Here is a 21,033-nt window from a genome sequence, read left to right on the forward strand (position 1 = left end):
TTTTAGGGGGCAACAAGTCACCACTGAGTCATAATATGGGTTTAAAATAATCCTCTAATTCTAAGGTCAATCAGTGACAGATGAGATCTGAATTAAACGCAAGGTATGGATGATCTGTTCTCTTTTTGAGGATTTGTATCACAGCTAATCTTCGCTTGACTTTCTGTCTTATTGTCTCTGTAACTCTCTTGATCAAACATCAATATTTTGTTTACTTTGTCAGACTATTCAATTACTGCTTTTTCATCAGTTTATAACATTTTTTACCTGATCAAAGCTCAAATTCTTGTCAACACTTGCTGCCTGTTGTGTGGATGTATGGGTGTTTCGTGTTGCTGAAGATGATGGTGTTTATCTGGCCCTGAAGTAGGAAGTTAATTAACCAGATCAGTGCTTTTAAGTGTCCAGACCGGAGATGATTTTTGGAGGCAGTTGTTAATTTCTGTATATTGAGTGCTACTGTTCTCTGTGCAAACAGAACAGACACTTGGCACAAAGGCGATCTTCTGAGGCATGCTAGATCAGTACTTTAGTAAATATGTCAGATATTTCAAACTTCAAAACTTGACTCCTAAATAATCAGGTTCAGATTTCACTAAGTTCTGTGACCCAACCCCAAAGAAGTACTAAAATAACACACAATTATTGTATCTTTCTCATCACTACGCTGTTTCGTATGTCTTGTCTTTCAAGAAGCTTCCTTCTCAGTGCTTGCAGAGCTGGTTTGTAATAGGTTATCCATCAAAACTTTGTGTCTCCTTTTATTCTGTTGACCTTATCAACACACAATAATGTAGTTATAAAAACAGACCTTTAGTTTCAAGTCTTCTTTGTTGGAGTAAGAGCTGTTACAGGATTTGGGCTGAGCAGAGTGTAAAGATCAGATGCTTTAAAAACATGTTAAGATTTTCAAGCTTGGTTGGCAGGAAATCAAACCAAGTAAGAAACAATTACTACATTCGGATTTCGAGAAAAGTAATATGTGGATTTGGCCAAAGAGACTATACAAATAACAGGGATAGTCAAAAGTTAACTTGTGTAAGTTTTTTCTTCAATTAGTTATAGTTTATGTCTTTAAAACAGTTTCTTTCTAGCAGCAGTTTCTTAAATCTAAGATATTCAAACTTTTTTGAGCATGAACACGATTATTAACTTGGGGTTGTGTTAGAAAAACATAGGAACGGTCCTTTATTAACTTGCATCATTCCTTGGTACAATATTGAGCTGCAAAATAAAAATCTAATCTTTGTTAACCTCATTGTAGTTTGCAAAGCAGATGAAATGTAATAAACGGAGCAATAGAATTTTGGTCTGCGGATGCACTAACTGCTTTATATCTGTTCTTTAAAAGGCAGTAAATGACAGACGGCTCTGTGCCATTCATCCACGAAAAACTGATGTGAAAGTCAATTTGTGAGTGACGAGTGGTGATGGGAGGAATCGGCCAGCGTGCTTTAAGCGTCTCAGTTTCTGCAAGTCAAATCCTCACATGCTGCCACCTCCTCTATTGTGGCTCTGCTCTCGCATTATGAATATTTCATGGCAAGCATCTGACACCATGCCCAGAAAGATATTTCAAGTTTTTTTTTTTCCCTGATAGAAACCCCGGGGTTAGAGAGTGTCGCAGAGGTGTGAAGTCAGCGTGTGGCCCCCGGGCAGAGGATGGGATTTATGATGCAGCGGTTGATGACATCAGGTGGATATTTTCATTCCTGAGCAGAGAGACCCTTTGTCCTCAGCTTGATGTCACTCCTAAAAAGACCTGTTTTGCCGGCTGCATTGTGTTGAGGAGATAAATGATTTCAATCTGCTCACAGTTCAAGCTGTGTTTTGACAATGTGTGACCAGTTTCCCATCTGATCTGTGTGCATGTGGAGTGACAAAATAGGGGGGGGAGTCTGTTGGATTAGCTCTGTCTTAAACCAGCTTTAAGCATGTTTCATTGCCCACTGGCTCTCTCCTAATGACATCTCTCCTGTTTTTCTCTCCGTCAAGTTTCACCTCCCTGAGTAACTACGGCCTACTTATGTAATTCCTCATTTTACGTTGGCTCCAGGTGGAATATTAGTCTTATGACTCTAACTAGATGACCTTAATCCTTGTTTTTCTCATACAGAGAGAGGCATGGTTTTTTAACACACCTGGAGAGCTGAGCCTTTACTGTTTTTATATCTGAGCTAAACAGAATCAAATGAAACCACTGTTGGATTTTGTGATGGCCTTTTGACCACGCAACTTCTTGAACTAGTCAAATGTGTCATTGAAGAAGAACAATATGGTCTCTGAAAACCTGCTCAGACCATGAATCAGTGTCACATCCTTACCTTTAAGAAACAGTCTTGCTGATGGCACTAGCATGTTCAACCAGAGTTAGTCTTAACTCCATTTCCAATACAAAGCAGAATCCCCCCCCCCCCCCTTTTTTTTTAAGAACTAAAAGTTAAATCCAATGCAAGTAATGCACCAGAGAAAAAACAAGATTGAACAAACGTCTGAAAAAAGAAATAAAACTTTAGTGTAGAAGTATGTTCTTGCCGCTTTCCAATCCTTATACACATCTAATTTTATTATTATTATTTTATTTATTGACTTGAACTGGGAGGAGCTGCCGGCTCCAGAATTATTTTTCTTATTCCCACTCAAATTTCTCTTTTAATGTTATGGCCAGACTTATTTATCTAGGAGAGATGACACTGTTTTCGATATTTTCACACTTGCGTCGCACAGACTGGTTTTTTTTTGTAGTTCTGAAGAATTCAAAGTATCCATTGATTCTCTGGACAAAGCGAGGATGAGAAGTTAAAAAATGAAGCAAGAAGCTGTAATATCATATTGACCGGAACATAAGACATATTTTTCTTCCTTTGGATGCCATTGAAAAAAGTGGAGTTGGCCTATAATCAGGATTTAGTCATTGTTGCTCTTAACAGTGGTTTGCTGTCTGTAAACTAGCGTACCTCTCATAACTGAGGCTGGCTGTTTCTCACATCTACAGCGCCAGGGGGATGAAAGATGGAGAGACACAGTGATGGTCCAGAACAAAGTGACTCAAAGTAGGCCAAGTTAACCAATGAATGAGGCAGAGTCTTGATGCTGATTTTCAGAGCACAATCATCAATGGAGCAAATTGTCAGTTGTAGGTTACAGTGAACCAAGTAGTCCTATATTGAGGCCATTATAGTTCTTATGTAATCTTTGTCCATTAAAAATGGTGTTCTACCCCATTTTATGAAGAAACCAGCCAGCTGAAGACAGTGTCCAAATCCAGACTCTACACACAAGGCCAATTTCCACCAGATCCGTGTCCAATCCGTCTCCGCTCCATCATGTCACCTGAACTTCCACTGGCTCTGCTCCGTTGCATTTTGGATGCATCTCTGATCTGGCAGGCCAGAGCCCTCCGGATCAGATACGTAAGACTTCTATTTTTGCCAGATGCCAGAGCACAACACATTAATCTGCACAGAGCAGATCGAGTGGGACAGGAAGTCAGGCACTGAAACAAAATTAAAACATCTGGTTAATTTTCAGAATAAAACACTGTGTTATCGCTAAGTTGTATTGAAGTTAACTAAAACAACAAGCATCACTATGTGCAGAGCCAAGCCTGGAGTCAACCGGGTCAGAGGTTTTCAGAGGCCAACGCAGAGAGGAGTCGGATAATCGTTGATTCAGTAATTACCGCGGGAAAACCTTGGTAACTCCAAATGCTCTGTGCTATGTTCTTAAAACGCGGTCAGTGAGTGTTAACAATAGGCTGAATGTAAAATGGACGTCATCTCGCTCGGCTCGAAGTGAGGCAGCCACAAAAACTGCTCCCCCTAGTGGCTGGCTGCAGTATAGGTCAAAAACTCTGTCTCCCCCATTCATTTGAATGGGGCTGCAGTCAAACTTTAAAGAATAAATACACGTCGTGCGAACGTTTCTCACATCTGTATGCTGTGGTGATATGTAGTTATTATTTGACTGTTTTGTGTTCAAGGCCTCTTTTGTCTGAAAAGTTTCTTTTTCGTTAGTTATCAGAGGTTAAAAAACTGGGTTTTACATCCGGGTTAGCTTTAATTGACAGCTGCCGTAGAGAGAGACTCTGTAGGACCTTGGGACGGTACGCTTTAGGGCGGAGCTTGTTACTGTGGAAACACAAATTCCTTACTGCACAGACTCTGGCTGCAGAAAATTCACAAGATGGCAGCGTTCTGGAACGGGATATTTTGACTTCAAAACCGTACAATGGGAAAAGGTGGCGCGACACTGTCCATTATATATGCAGTCTATGGTGTTGACGGACGAGAGAGCAGTTATTAGTGGAGCAAAGTGGAATCGGAGACGGACCAGACACTCATCGGGTGGAAGTCCAGTGTAAATCTGAAACTGAACTCATCAAACCAGATTGTTAAGTCAGTTATCTTTAGCTTCCAGGTGCTGCTGCTAGCACCTCACATCAGCATTAGCACTTTTATCCCTGTAATGCAATGTTTCTAAATAAAATACAATTTGGGATTCACAGTTTACTCCTCATCCTGCATTTTTATGCTCAGAGAATTTGTTCTTAAGGCCTAGCTTTCTTCTGCAGGAGAAGGAAAAATCAGTCACACAGGTTCACACCAGGGTGTCACCAGGCACAACCACAGGGTGACCTTCTGGCCCCTGAGCAGCTCCACTGGAGCAGGTGAAGTGAAAGGCCTCTCTCAGGGGCACATAAGTGATGCTAATGAGGGTGAAATCAATGTTTCAAATTTTCATATCTGTTTGAGACATATTACTGTGAGTCACCAGAATGTAGACTTTATGCATTGCACTTAACAGGTGCAAACATATTCAATATCTTATTTACTGAACTGACATTTTTGTTTCTCATAATTTTGATGCCAATTTTATTTGACTCAATTTTCCTTTAAGTGAGAGCAATTAAAGATTCAACTGAGGCTGTGTGCATTCTCTAAGCCTAACCTAAATATGATGTTGATTTACAGTAAATATGCAGAGCTCTGCATATAGACCCTCTGAGTTTAAGGGCTCCCACACAGATGCTGAGAAATCTGCTCAAAACAAGGAGGCCTGCTCCTACTTTGCATTTCAATTTAACATTTCAGAGAACTGGCAGCACGTTGCCTCGCTTAGCCCTCGCTTCGTTACACCCACATGGCTTCTTGCCGTGCTTGCTGACGTCTTCCGCTGTTCAAAGGGCTGCAACTTGGCGGAGAAATTGGGGATTTCCATACTCGATCCCTCAGGTATCTACACACTTTAACGCGTGTCCTGCTCATCTTCCCCCTCCTTCTCTGTTCCCCGATCCTACCTCCCCCATGCCCTTCTCCCTTTCTCACACTGCTCTGATGTCCCACTGTGGTGCTCAATTGACCTCCCTGCTGCATCTCTTTGTTTAGTTTTAACTGAAATTTCAGCAGCACCTGAAAGCCTCTCCGCTATCGCTCATAAAGGTTTTGCTCTGGGAGGAGGGTTAGTTTTGCAGCAGCCTGACATAAAATTGCTCTACTCAGGTGAGGATTCTGAGCTAATATAAACGGAGGCTGGCAATGTTGCACTTAGTAGCAGGTAGGTGATCCCAGCTACAGACTGCAGCCTCTGACCCAAGGGTGCTGCCTCAGTTTCAGCCTCCGTCTGTGTGGGCAGGGATTTTCCATGCATCATAAATGGAAGAGACAGGGCTTCTTCGAGTCACTCGCTTTCAGGTCATGATATCACCAGGTGGATGTTTAAGATTTTATTCCGTTAAATAATGTGAATCAGACACTACTTCGTTAGTCGTATTGTCAAGCTTACCAGAAATTGTAAAAACAGTATAAATAAATATACATGTTTTAGCCCTTTTTGTGCCATCTCTACTTATTGTAATTGTGCCGATGATGTAGAAAATCAAATCTTTTAATCATAGCAACACTTGTTGTTCATATGCAAAGTTTTTAAACAGGACTGCTTGTAAATATTCAGCCTTTAAAGCCTGGCTTTACAAAATGCATTTTGGAACAGATACAATTGCTGCTTTTGTTTTGTTCATTTGTCAATTTCTAGAAAGTGTGACATCACTGTTTTGGGAGGATGAATGGAGGTCAGGATAAATGGTTGTACATTAATATCACATGATATTCGCATATGGGACTGGGGTTTGCGTGCTTGGTCTCATGTGTTTTCAAAATTTAGGCCACTGGGTCAAAGCTGAGGAAAGACTGCAGTTTTTTATAAATATTGAAGATCAAGACATCAAAGTTTTGTGTTGTCGTGTTTATTGACGCTGAGGCTGGAAAGAAAACATACGTTAATATTGACTGTAAATAATGACCAATATTGATATCAGATCAAATGTTTTGCATAATAAATTGTAAAGATTCCTGAATGTTAAAGCTTCTGTAAAGAACTTTCAGTTTGTGCCAGTTTTGGTACTGCACATGTATAAATAGTATCTTACTCTGCTTTCTTTCTCTAGTTAAATGTAATACTCAATGAGAGTTTTTGCTGAGGAAAATTTGATGAAAGGCTGTGCCAGCAGAGGGCTGTTTATCACTTTGTCTGACTCTCACCCTGTGGCAGTGGCTTCAGGCATTTAATATAACTTTTTAGAAGCAGTCTTCATGCTGTTGGTCTCAGTTGTTTTTATAGGTCACCCAGAGACATCAGTATTCATTTCAGTCTGTTTCATCATCATCAAAAAAACTCCTCACTGTGGCTTTAAACATAAGTACATATATAAAATACAAAAAGGGTGAAAATGCAAATATTTTAGTAACACTTCACTGTAAGTCTCCCTGTCTTCTGTTTATATGCAGTAATAACCACTTAATTAATGGTTTACTTATGTAGTTCTGTAGTTAAGTGTTTATTTGTGTACTTTTCAATGACTCCTGTTGCTACTCATAGGTGTACTGGCGTGTAAACTTTTTGTACTAAATAGCAATAATGTGGTCATACAAGAGATTAAAATTGTTGAGAGTTGTGCATTAGCAAACACTTTAAAGAATGTTTGTCTGCTTACAGCCATGACTTAATTTGTAGAGGTCTAATTTTTATATACCTTTATATAACTACATGTTAACAATATATATATATATATATATATATATATATATATATAATTTTTTAGCATTTGAATCCAGTTTGCCTCATAGTGATCTGATATGCTAATACATGCATATGGAACACCTGCACAGTGAACATAAAGAACAAACACAACATATAGTAAAGATGCATACTAAATAGTTTCAGTAAACCCTATATGATTTCAGCCTTGAGGCTTGTTAATTGATGCAACCCTATCACCACATACCTCAATCTGTATCTCGGCTGTCAACGAATGCCATATCTCTTTGAAAATGCCAATGTTTTTCTAAAATGTGCATTATTTAAGAAGTTATGCCCTTGTGCATTATTTCTACTTCAACAAAATGTAATATGTAGTTGAAATTAATTACATTCATGTTGGTTCTTTGCTAAAATGTCCCTTAGCAGTTATCAACATACTTTTAGTTCAAAGCATGTCAATATCTTGAGATTTATTTGGTAAATTGAAATTGATTTTTCCTAAGAAATCCAGTGTTTCCCTAATCTCAGTGCTATCAAGCATCTTGCACTGAAGCAACGCCCCAATCAATGATGTCATAAGTCCAGCAGGTGTTTTTCTGCTGGCAGCTGATAGAAAACATCTGCTGTGACATCTCTGATCAGGGAGAGGTTAGCAGCAGATCAGCAGCTTGTACCCTTTTTCAAACATTTGGTTCTAGGTGTTTGATTTTTGATCAACATAAACCCACCTCCTCATAAGCTGACATATCCCTATACAGCCCCAGATATACTGGGCTTGTTCTATTTCACTGTCCACTCAATAGCTCACTGACTGTTTGATAGAAAGTGTATTTTCTGAAGCCACTGAGGCTTGGCCTGTCTCGCTGCAGACCCTCTCGTATGGAGGGCTGGTAAAATATACGTCCTACAGGAATACTGCGCTGTAATTACATTCCCCTATTAGCATACGGAGGCTCAGAGTCACACTGCACTCAGCCTCCAGCAGCACTTTGCCATATGGTCTGTCTGCGCTTCTCAGGCGAGATTTGGCAAGACTTCTGCAGAAGGTCAAATATCAAGTCAGAGGACGGTGCCAGAATTGCATCTATGCTAATTGCTCTCTCTCTCTTTCCCTCTGCTCTACCATCCATCTCAGACTCCTCTCTCTCTCTTTTTTTTCCCTTCCTTCTCCTCCTCTCCCACTGAAGAAAGTAATCTGCTTTAGGATGTTTCTGAGATGGAGATGGATTTGGTTTTCCTCCGCTGCCCCTCAGCCTAATCTCCCCCCTGTGACCACCCCGCCTCTCCCAGGCACAGCTCTTAAGCACATCATCATAGACACCCCCCCCCCAACCCCTACCCCCCAGTTCATACACGCCTAGTCAGCAAAAAACTCCCAAATTCCTCATTACTCACAAACATCCGCAATACACTTAGCCTGATTTGCTCCAAAGGATGCCTGGTGCAAGGCTGGACCTTGAATTAAAGATTGTAGCTGTAATTTAGCGCTTGAATTCCATCACAACAATATCGTTCTTTATATATAATCAGTATTCAGAATATAATCAGTTGGAATTGTGATTTAAATATGCACTCTCTTGAAATCAGAGGGAAGAAAAAGCTTATGGTATTTGACATTGTTAGTTGACATCACAGATTTCAAGTCCTCTATTTTTAATCAAAAAGGCTGAAGATCATTGTAGAATAAGAGAAGAAAAACTGCTGCAGAAGTAGACCATGTACTGAAAATTCAGTTTCTCTTAAGGCGATAGAAAATCAATGTCCTACTGACTTTATAGAACTATAACACTGATGCCAAACATTTAACTTATTGATAATAAATATGTAGAAGTCATACACTATAATTTACTTTAATTTAGCATCACTTGTATGATAATCTCACCTGTAGGTAAGATTAAATGGTAGATTTGAATCCTGCATGTTTGGCTCCTTTGAGGTCAATGAACAGTATGGAATGACACTTGGTATATGACATTTGTGTACCTACACACCACTGAAATCATGCTCCCTTTGATTTAGCTGAGTGCTGCCCTGTCTGACTGGCTGCTGTGTAGAGACGAGACGATTCAAACCAAAAATGATATTGAATGTTTGCCAAAATTGTAAAAGTTGAGCACATTTTTCAGCCTTTTAAAGAAAAGACCCTGAGTGTTATTCTGTTTTAGGCTGTCGATACTAAAAGAGAGCCACAGTTACAGAGACAGAACTGTGACAAAGGAACTGCAATAATCCCAGAGCAGTATGATTTACACTTGGTGTTATTTCTATGGATCATAATGTTGTTATCATATTCAACTCATATTTTGAAAGTTAATACCTAAGGGGACGGTGGATGGCTTAACTTTTAATGGGCCATGATAGTTTTCTATTTATACTTTTGGCTGTCATCAAGTGTGATCAGTGTAAATGTTGATATATAGATATTATTTTCCATGTATCCACATGCATATAGATATTTTTTATAACAGATTATTCTCTCTCTGTCTATTTATGATGTTCTTTTTTATGAATATCTAAATATTATTTAAGATTTAAGAAGATGCTAATTCTGTAATTGTTCAGTCTAGATATAACCAGAACTGATGTTGTTGTTGTTGGCTGTCGCTGTATTTGCTGGTAATGTTCACATTTTGAGTGAGTCTGTTTGCATTGCTGTTTTGTAATGCAGGACTGGAGGCAGTGGCAGGTGGATGAGTCGATGAGCGGTCTGTCCGTGATGTTGGCCTTGGAGAGGTACCTTTTATAAACGGCATTGGGTGGCTGGAATATTTGCTACAAGCTTCAAGATGAGATTTCAGCCCCCACCCACCAACGCCGGTAACGGTGCAGGTGATGGATTGCTCTACCTTCCAGGTTTGAGCTTGGCAACGCCCCAATATTCCTGCAGAATAAAGTGACAGGCAATATATAACACATCAGTTAAGGCTGACTGCACCACTGAAACTTCTCCTCCCTCCTCTTCCTCCTCAGACTTGATGATCAGCTCTGGATGTTTGGCCAGCTCCCAAATTCTTCCTTTACCTTGATTCAGATGAAACATTTGTTATTCAGCACATTCCTTATATGTGTCTCCTCATTCCTCCCATAGTAGTTTTGTACAACTCCCTAGCCATTTGTGTCCTTTTCCTGCATATTGTTGGATTTCCTTTGAAATTATTGCAGTTTTAACTTTTTTGACTGCTGTTCTAAGGTTTCATAATTACTTGGGTCTTGCAAAGTTTTAGGCAAAAAAAAAAACGGATCTGGTGATTGGCATTTGCACACCAATTCTACTTGCACTCTGGATGGTGCATGAAAGGGTTTGCAATGATCTTTTCTGGAAAAAAATGACAATATATGTCTGTCTGATAAATAATCGTCCAATTATGGGAAAACTTTATATTTATTGGATATTCCAAAAATCTGATTTGATCTAAAAAACAGCCCATAAGAGTGGCATTAGTGCACCGGTTAATAATCCTTTACAATTCTGCACTTTAGGTGGCAATATGCTGTCAGCCATTGAATGCAGAGCAGTAAAACAAGTGCAGCTGAGCTATCTGAGTCAACATGGCATCACCAAGTTTTAACCTGTTTCTGAGGGGGATGACACAGTTGTAAAACGTGTGTTGCAAGGACTTCCAGAGGAGGAAAGTTTTAACAAATCTCACCGGTTTAGTGCATTTGGAACTCTAGCATACCCTGTGCCACAGACGTATTCCTGCCTGCCCTTTTTGACACATTATCGACAACAATGTAAGCAACAAAAGTTTAGCCACAGACACACAAACTTTTGACATTAGTCCAGTAAGTTTGCAGAGTTAAACACGTCAGTAGCTGAATGAAGACTTTAACAGGAAAAAGACATTATTTCATGCACAGGAATGCTCTGGTTCGCATATAGCAGCGGCAATCAATGTAGCCTTTGAAACCATGCTCGGGCAGCGACACATTGCAAAGGAGAGGGCACATGTTGTGCTTAGAGACGGATATACACAATATGACCAAGGCTGGAGGACTGTGCCCTTAAAAGCTTAGGCTGTATTGCAAACACTTTACAGCTTATAAAAAAGTAACAGTTGAAGGGTTAAAACTTTTCTGTGCTTATTCCTGCACAGTAATGACTTCAGTTGATAAATATAAAATGCATGTTTCCTTTTTTTGCTAACTACATCTTAGCTTTTCTTACCCTCAGGTGCACATTATGAACTTTGTAAAATACAGAAGTGTGCAAAAAAGTATCTGTAATCTTATCCATATAAGCCATCAGTTATTGGTATTGGCTAAAAAAAAAAATCACATGGTTTATCCGTGATGTCCATACAGCTGAAGCAGTGTCAGCAGCAGAATATGTGTAAAAGAGTGACGGTTGACAGTGCTTTCTTATTTATATATATTTATTTGCTGCCTGTCAGTGCTGCATCCATAAGATTGCCCTGGTTCCGCTGGTCTATAAGTTAATAAATTATGGGAATTGTCAGGGTAATGCACAGGCCATGTGCTGTAATGAGCATTTTGAAACACAGCAGCAACACTCCCACAGGCTGCTGTTCAACCTGCCCACTGACACAGTCTCTCCCAGCCTGTGATTTCTCCCTTTCTGTCTCCCCCCATTTGTCTGTCTCTGCCCCGCTTATATCTGCTCCATCTCAACTTTTTTCAGGAAACTGTCTCATCTCTTACACTCCTTTAGCTCAGGGATTTTTGAGAATTCTTCGACAGAAAAAGGGAAAGATGAGGCAGAGAAGGCGAGCGTAGTTGGCTGAAAAAAAATCCACCCGTAATTATGGTAAATTAAAAGTTTTATGATGTTGTGCATGCCTGTGTGTGTGTCTGGAGTGTATGTGTGTGTGTGTGATGGTGGGAGTGGGGGGCATCTGTGACAAGGCTGGCTGGGAGCACAGAGCTGAGGGTGAGTGCCAGACATGTCTCAAGAGAAACCGGGGCACATTTGCAATCACCCCGAGTTCAAAAGGGTAATTTATTCACAGTCTGTGGTTAAAGCGAGGCTGCTCAGAATGCCAGTGGGATTGTGCCGGGAAGCAGAGTAGTAGAGACACATTATTTTCAGTTTTTTTCTCTGTCCTCTTCTTGTTTTTCTTCCCTCTCTCTCTCTCTCTCTTTACCTCTCTTGCCTTTTCCCCTCTTCATCGCCTGTTGTTGTTTCTGTGAGCCCTGTGCGGCATCTTTTAACACACGCCGGCGAGCATATTTCACTTTTACACTCATCCGCATTGACGTCCCGGTGCTGATTGAATTTTGAGGCGCTGCGGCGTCTGCCATTATCATCCTCATCGTCTTGAGTGGTTTATCTCTGGCCTCAGCTCGGTCTGACGCCAAGGCTGCAGGGGGGAAAGGGGGGGGGGGGGGCAGGAGTGGGCTGGGGGTTGTGGACCTGGTTGTTCGTGTGTTTTATTATTTCTGTGGCAAAAACAGGGAGGTTTGGTCCTAACCTGGATGTTTAGGATAGTTTGTGGAGGTTTTTGGTTGTGTCACATGCATGTGGCTGTGCAGAGATCTTTACAGAAACCTCCTTTAAGCCTGCCAGTGTCTGCTTTTAGCCAGCTCTGTGTCTCTACAACATCGTCTCAATCAGCCGACGTTGTGGCTCCAGCATTAACTGCACCTGCCAGGTTCAGTTAGGATCAAAGGGTGTCATGGCTGCCCAGAGACCTCACACCGCCTCGCCAGAATCAGCAGAGAATTATTCCACCACATGTCACTTTTACTGTGTCGTTATCACCCAAAGCCACGAGCAGACACTCAGAAAACACTGCCTGCTGTGGTGGTGTGGTGGGGTTAATTTGAGGTCTGGAGAAAAATCTCTCTCCCCTCCTTCAGTCGGTTCAATACTCAGTGGTGTGCATTCATTGCCAGAGCGGGAAATTGTCTCTCCCTGTGTGTGTCGTTGTAGCCAGGTTGTTATGCATGCTCTGCTGCAGAGGCTGCCGTGTTGATGTGAGGCTGAGCTGTTGCCACAGCGTCTTGATTTGAGGTGAAACCTCGGTGTAACACTATCAACCCTTTACCTTTCCCCTCCTTCCTCTCTCCTTGTTTTCCTTCTTCCTTCATCCCTCTTTGGCTCTCCTGCTCTCTCCTGTTGTTTCTGTTTTCCCCTGTCTTCCCTCCCTCGCCCTCCCCAGTGGTTGATGGAGTGATTTTGTAGTTGCATGCAGGTGGGGGAGCAGACAACGCAGAGCTGTGCTAATTGAGCCTTCTTTGTGCCTGGTCACTGCAGTGTGCCGAGGCGAGCAGGCCCGGGAGTGAATCCAAGCAGCACTCAAGAGCCCCGCTGGATCGATAACGCAGGAACTTAACAAAACAGAGACATGCCGAGTGCCCAGATCAGGGTCATTATTGTCTCTGGCGAGCCGCACTTCCACCGGGGACTGATCAATGTGAGAATATGGATCAAGATAAACATTCTCACCTCCTGTTTGCCTCAGCTCTTAGAGCCTCACATTCTTGACAGAGAGCAACATCGCTTTAGGCTTAAAGTACCACTGTTGTTTCACCATGTGCAGTGCGGATGTTCACATGATGAACACTGCATTTAACATACACATGTCTGTTGTGCTGTCTCCTATGTGGCTTATTAGAGAGACTGGCAAACTAGTTCTTGAAAACCATGTTGTCTTTTTGAGGGATTAATATATCTAGATTACCCATCATGGCTTCTGAATGTAGTGCACATCGGCATATTGTTTTGTTTGTTTACCTCTGTTTCAAGGCCAAAAATTTTGATAGCATCACCGAACACCTTGATGCCAGTTGACTTGGTACATCAGGCTAAAGCTAAAGCAGTCTAATACAACATTACTGCAATAAATCCTCTTTGCTATCAGGATATCTGTTTTGTTGAAACACTTTGGAGAGTTGCATAGCTGGTTAGCTTGTTGTGTTGCAGAATATTGTTGTTTTACATTTGATGCAACTTTTTTCAACTCACTTTTGACAATAAGAATTAAATCAACATCTTCTTAAAGACATTGTTACATTCATGAATGCCTCTATTGTTACTGTGCTTATATACATTTTACTCATACAATGTCAAACCTCTTTTTTGGGGATTTTCAACTTTGAGCTAAACAATAGTTGAAGAGAATTTAACACTTTTATTCTCCATTATATATTTAGACTTTGGATACGTGAAGCAAAATATTCTTTTCCTGTGTGAATGCTGATTGCTCAGACCTGTTGCTATTCACAATCTAACTATGGTGGGATCTGGTTTTGCACCTTTGAGTCTTGACACTCGATCATACTTTCAGGTTTTTTCTGTTCTCTCAGACATCTTTACAGCAGAAGTGACTTTAATAATGGCTTAAATAACATGTTTCTTTCAGCCAAATAGCTTTCAAGCAAAATAAAAGAAAGTTAATGGCGCTATGATGACATAACAAGTGGGCAGGCGTCATCTCATGTAATTAATCAAAGAAGAAAACAGGAGATCTGTGAAAGCATGTTGACCGTTCAAAACATGACAGTGTTTCATTTCATCCAGGACTTGAAATTGGTGATGATGGTATCCTGCTGCTCTCGATGCCTTCATTATTCACTTGGAAGGATAATAGTAATTGCTTAATGTGCTGTGAAAAATGGTAAATGGTTGCTAGAAAAAGAAGATATGTAGCGTCCCAAGCTTTAGTGATATTAAGCTAGAACCTGCTGAAAAACGTAGTTTGGGACTGAAAAGAATGTCCTAACTTTTATGAGTTAGGCTTCAAGTATTGTTTTGTTTAAATGACATCACGAGTCATGTGTTTGTTGTGTGTTTTAGGAGTGGAGTCTAATGGGCACAGGTGCAGGTGCTTGATTTTTAGCTTGTTTGTCTGGTAGATACTAAGTTGAAAAAAGGTATTTTTTCAATGATCTTTTCAGACCCAGAAAATGTGTAATGTAGAGCTTATGTGCCTTCAATCACAACCCTCTAGATTCTTGAAACTAAAATTGGTGAATATGTGTTGTTGGGGTTTTTTCTCAGAGTTCTGATTCAAAAGCAAAACTCCAACTGCAATGTTAATTTGTTGAGAGTAAATACACCTTTCCCACAGCTTTGTGAAAAAGTTTTTGTAACAAAGCTAGCACAACTATAATGATATTACAATAATTGCAATATTTTGTTGTTTCAATACAAAAAAGATGGCAAAGAAGTGTGAACTTGTTTCACCTCTCAGAGCTTGAACTTTGGATTTTGTTTAACACTTAGATCGTTACCTTATGAAGTGTCAGAAAACAAGAACAGAAAAACAGTATGGTCTCAAAAACATAAATATAAATTCTGTCTATGTAATATGAAAAAGAAAAGCAGGGAATTTTAGCTTTACTGAGGCTCAAGATGGTAAATTTGTGTCTTTTTTATGCTCCTTGTTTTTGACCAAAGGCTTGATTGACAATCACTCATTAACCTCCTTCACATATGCACTACCCCCAGAATTTACAAACTTGCTACACGTCCCTCACAGCTTGAAATCTTCCCTGTCGGATGAAGATGGTGGTGTGTGGGAGTGTTGAGTCCCAGGAGGCTGGACTTTATGTCAAAAGACTGCAGCGGAAACCCAATTGTATGTTTACATGATGGCAACAGATTCAGATGCTTTTTTTTTTAACATATATATATCAACGCTACATGTAAACAAATGTGCACACATCTTTGCTATTCTCATCTTAAAAATGATCTCCCCTCTTCAGCCTTGGATGTTTTTATTCATCATGTTTCGTGGCACTCTACCTGGTTTGCACCGTGTCGTGTGAAATAAACAACATCACCCCCGCTTGCTCTCTCACAGTTAATTTTCCTGAACATCTCCTGCTGTGTTCTCACATCAGCTCACTCTGACTTCACACAGAAATCTTACTTTAGGGCTGGCAAGAAAAAGTTTGGGTAAAGTCGAGGTGAAAAGTTTGGCTGTTTGTGTTTACACATGCAGCCAGCACTCCAGAAATTTTTAAGAATTGTCTGCTTGTGAAAATACAGCTGCTGAAATTTTCTGTCAATCCTCTTGTTGACCAGTTGTCGTAGTTCTATAGCGAGGCAAAACTCTTCGCACATCTAAAACAAAAGACCTCAATTTCTCCAACACTTTGTATTTTAGATGGCATGGATGTAAGTGTGTTTGAAATTACTGCCCAGCAGAACTGCACACTCTAAATCATGTTTACATATGGCCCATAAGCCTAAGTGTAGGAGCCTGTCTGCTGCTGAAACACTCATCAGCGTGCCTTTAAAGAGCCACTGATGACACTTGGTATTAAAATGTCAAATTACCCTCCACTCACACTAAAGTGATTTTAGTTGTGATTATGCACTATTTCCCTCCTGTCAACGGCAGAAAAAAATAATCAAAAAATGTGCTAATTGGTCATGGGGATTGGTGGGAGACTTCAGTATTTTATGTCTTTGACTTCCAAATGAGTTTGGGAAAGAGGAGGCTGTCACTCTGGCACAGAGGTTTTTGGGGAGGAGGAGGAGGAGGAGGAGGAGGAGGAGGAGGTGGTGGAGGAGGAGGGGCGGCTGCTGGCGCGGGCTCAAATTGAAATGATGCACTGTTCCCCCTCACTGCAGCTAGAGCTCGCAGTAATTAAATGCCTCATTGTTGCTTCTTGGGAATTTGTATTGAATATTTCATCCAGCGTAATGATTATTTGGGTGTGGGTGGGACGTGGATGTAATCACCTTGGCTGGCTCTTTGATGAAATACTTGGTTTGGCGGTTGTGCTTTATTGCCATTTTAAGTGCCCTTCTGGGTTTTTACTTTACTTAATGTCCGTGTTTTATTTCATTCTGCTGTCATCCAGTCCTAGCCCTCATTTTTTACTAATAATTTGCTTTGAAATCTTTGAATAGATGTATTATTTTCTGTTTTTACACTGAAGAGAATTCATAATGCAAACTCAAAAGCCATCAAACTAAAACATCTCCTTCATATTTTGTCTCCTGCAGAGGACGCCAGTCAATAATGGCGAAGCTTTTCGATGGTTCTTTTAGAGAGACGAGCCATGGCCGCCTCATCCAGCAGCAGCAGCAGCAGCAGCAGGAGGGCAGGTGGGACTCTTGACTCTCTGCTAAAGCAGCTCTCGATGGGTTCACAGAATCCAGTGGGCCCAAAATGTTTGTGGAGGACGAGGGAAGAAAAGTGGATGGACAAAAGGAGAAATGAAAACATAATGGTGTTGTTTTAACTCTGTAATTTCCTTTTCTGTGTAATTATTGTACCTTTTGACAGTATCATAATGTATATTTTTGGTGTCTATGAATGTGTTTTCAGTGTTGTGGCTGTACGTTTACAGCCGATCCTATGTAAAGGACTCCAACAGACAATCATACCAATCTCACTGAATTTGACAAACAGAAGAGGCCACAAGGATTGATGACATTATGAACACACACTTTACTCTGGAGCAATAACCTATTGTGTTGATTATTCTTCATCCTTTCTGTTTACTCTATAATTACTTTATCATACTGAACCATTTTCTGTTTTTTTTTATTTTATATGAATACTTTGTTTTCGAAATGCCCGTCTAACAATTAGACCAGAGCTGAAGTAGAAGAGGAGGATGACGGCCATGTTTCTGTGACAGACATGATGACACGTTTCCTTGATTGAGTGGACTCACAGCATAACAGGGCACATTGTCTTGTGTGGTGAGTCGCACTGCTTTTAAAAACCAAACTGGGTGTCATTTCATTGTGACAGCAGCAGAGGTTTATGAGTCAGATCTCTGTCTGGAGGTCATATTCAAGTTTGTGTTTTCACCGAACTACTTCGACATCAACATTTCAGATCTGTTCTTTTTTTCTTTTAGTTTCAATTTCTAAAGGTTGTAACTGTCTAAAAGGTAGAGAGTAATGCCAGTAAAGGAATTGTATGTTATGTTGAAAACAGTCAAATTATGAACTAATTACAGTACACTAAACTATTTGACATATCAGATGTTGTCCTGGCGCAGACGGATGGTCTGGACTTGAACAACAGCACTGTCCTCTAAAAACAAACACATTCCAAAACAAAATTATTCAATAAGTTACTCATTGTCTTAAACCCTATTGTTGCATGTGTAAATGTGTTTTGGTTTTAAAGATTACCAAGAATTTGTATATTGTTGTTGTGATGCTTTTATGTGTTAAATAAAAAAAAATGACTTCAGTTTAAGAGGCCTCTTGATGGTAGATGTTTGATGAGGGGATAGAAAAAAAAGAAGAAAAAATCATTGATCAATTATGATCACCTGGTAATAGAACACTCTCCTTTTTTTCCTCCTTGCTGCGAACATCAACAGAAATAACATCCAGGAGGAGACGGGAGGAATATAACAGCATTGGTTGCCTCCCCAGTCACGTATCCCCTTGAATACTAAAACGTTGCATGGAGAAGAGTGGTTCCCAGAGGCAGCAGACTTTAAAGGACTAGTGAAATCCCATGTGGTTTGTCATGCTGGAATGCACTTGGGGGGAGGGGGTGTGGGGGGTACAGGAGGGGAAGCAAGACAAGGAAGGATGGTGGATTTGGGAAGGGAGGGGTGGTAGCAAGACAGGCTCCTGAGATAGGTTGAGCTGAACTGAGCGATTGCCGGGTCTCTGGGTTTCAGGGGTAGAGCGAGGTTGGGGGAGTAGTTACGGAGGAAAAGAGAGGACAGAGGAGGCACATTTTGGTAGTAGCTGAGGTGAGGATGGAGAGGGGGGGCGTTGATGCTGAAGAGAACGAGCAGAGAAGGAGGAAATCATCCGGGACCGACTTCTCCCCTCACTGAGCACGCTTGCCATCACCCAAATTGAGCTGCTGACTGGTTAGGGCCGACCGGGAAGACGACTCAGAGTGCTCTGTAGTGGCGGCGTTAGCTGCAATGTGGCATCTGAAGCACCCAATCCCCCCCTCGCTGGTCATCAGAGGTTGATAACGTGCATCAGGGTGCTCTGCTCGCTCACTCCCTGGCCGGTAAGATTAAATAACATCAGAGACAGCTCTCTCTAATCCCCCCCCCCCCTCCCGCCTCCCGCCTCCCACTCCCAGCTCTGGAACTGGGATTTAAAGTCCTCCTGGTAATGTTCACTTTCCTGCTTAAGAGAGGCACAGACAGAGGCTGAGGATGTAGCAGGGCTATATTAGCAAGTAAAGCTTGGCACACACTGAAAGATTTTTAAAAATCTGAACCGATTTTGAAAATGTGAGACCCCACACAGGACAAATATTGACAGATTTGACAGTTTTGTTCTTACATGGTGTGGACTGTAATGAGATGACCAACACAGCACACCACATTAACAGATTCCATTCACCAACAAATAGTCTTCCTTCTTGCCGTAAGATGTCATTTTAGAGTATGGTGGTTGTCAAGCTAAATGTTGCAAGCTGCTTCGCTACCTGGTACAGCCACAGTGACACGTTCTGTCCAACTCCTCTCCTCGTCACTTTGATTGTGGTATGTTTTACAGGACACAGGTAAACATAAACACATGTTGTTGCCACAAATCAACATGTTGGTTCTCTTTTTCTGACCTCCATCTAAGTTTATGTCGTGTTTAATATTGTCTCCATGGCTGCTGCACTTGTTGTGCTTCCTTCCTCAGTGAGCTTGCTTTCTGATTGCCCATCGTTCATGTTCACTTGACAATCAACAGACAGTGAGCTCAGCTGTCTTCAACATTCCCCCCCCACATAACAGGATTTTTGATCATAAAAGTATTTAATGTTTGATATTTGCATTCTAAAATCATCTTCCGAGCAGATCAGGGGAAGCAAATAACTCTTAACATGTCGCACACCACTGGAACATCTTGAAAGTTAATCTGGAGAACCATCAGAAAATGCCTTTGTGGACTAAAAGGGGTGAATCAGACCAAAAATCGCCCCGATTATCTTGTAGTGTGTACGCCGCTTTAGGAGGCTGCGGAAAATATATACCCCCTCAATCCTTGTTGATCTTAAGGCTCAAGCAAACGCAATTTTTACGACATGTACAGTCAGTCAAAACAACTTTCAGGCTAAACTTGCATTGCAAAAGCTAGTTGAAAAAATTCGTAAGACCACACTGACCTCCATATTTCTGTAGAGAATCTGTAGGTAGAATTGATTTACTCAGTGATCTCTTAAGACTGTTTAATCACCGTTTTGGTAAAATGTTCATATTTGTTTTCCCAAGACCAGCATACACTGTGTGAACAGGGGCTGTTGCAAACCCGATTTTTACTTTCCTGTACTGTTGAAGTTGTCATCTCTCACTTCAACTTTTGTGTTTGGGAATTTTCAAAAGAAACCTTAATGACCATCATCAGTGTTTCATTCTGATTTAGCACATACAGTGTAAGCACCCAGTTTTTGCTTGACATTTGGACCATACAGTTAGAGTACATACAGTAAACTGTGAGCTTTGGTCGCGCGACTCACTCACACAGTGCAAGTTCATATTACACCAAGACATTCGTAAAATCGTACTGTGTATGCCCAGCTGAAGAGTTTCATTGAGAAAATGTATTTGCACTGAAGTGAGGATGGAGCTAGCACAATGGTAGTATTAACTTAGCGTAGCAGCAAGAATCGAGCTTAGGTTACTCTATAGACAAAAGTAACCAATCCCTCTTAAGATAATACACTAACAGTTTTTTTATTTTGTCTTTAAGCTGTGCAAAATCATCCATAAATTACAGTTTAAAAAGCAGTTTAAGGTTTAGTATCACAAAAGTCCAGGCTATTTGATTCCAATCTTCTTTCATATTGTCCTGTTTGTTGGTTCAATCATAGCAACCCTGTTACTTCCTGGTTGGATAAGGTTGACCTATGCTAGGGGAGACCAGCAAAAAAAAACAGCACAGTCTCCAGGAAATGATGCTCATTTACTGTTCATTTGAAAAAGGAAGAATGTTTGGGGGAATATTATCTTTTTGTAGAGTCGCCATACCCGCTGCCAATGTTTGGACTTCAAAGGGAGGTACAGTTCATCCTGTTGCTTTGATGGATCATTCATTTAAAATTTTTGTAAACCACAAAAAGTTTTGTTGCGACTCTGCAATGCTTA

At 40.8% G+C, this 21,033-nt stretch overlaps 1 protein-coding gene across 2 annotated transcripts in view; it reads left to right on the plus strand.

Annotated features, from left to right (window-relative positions):
• The window catches only part of cxxc4 (CXXC finger 4), a 29,978-nt gene extending 11,805 nt beyond the window's left edge, over positions 1–18,173 (plus strand). The window contains exons 3-4 of one of the 2 annotated variants that reach the window (XM_034689076.1): positions 9,707–9,771; positions 16,961–18,173. In XM_034689076.1, the coding sequence (XP_034544967.1) occupies positions 9,707–9,771; positions 16,961–17,075 (180 nt within the window). In that variant the 3' untranslated portion in view covers positions 17,076–18,173. The remainder of the gene's footprint in view (positions 1–9,706; positions 9,772–16,960) is intronic. The other variant, XM_034689077.1, reaches the window with a different exon arrangement.
• The last annotated feature ends 2,860 nt before the right edge of the window (positions 18,174–21,033 follow it).

The sequence above is a fragment of the Notolabrus celidotus genome, chromosome 7 (assembly GCF_009762535.1).
Source record: "Notolabrus celidotus isolate fNotCel1 chromosome 7, fNotCel1.pri, whole genome shotgun sequence".
In the NCBI taxonomy this organism is placed as follows: domain Eukaryota; kingdom Metazoa; phylum Chordata; class Actinopteri; order Labriformes; family Labridae; genus Notolabrus; species Notolabrus celidotus.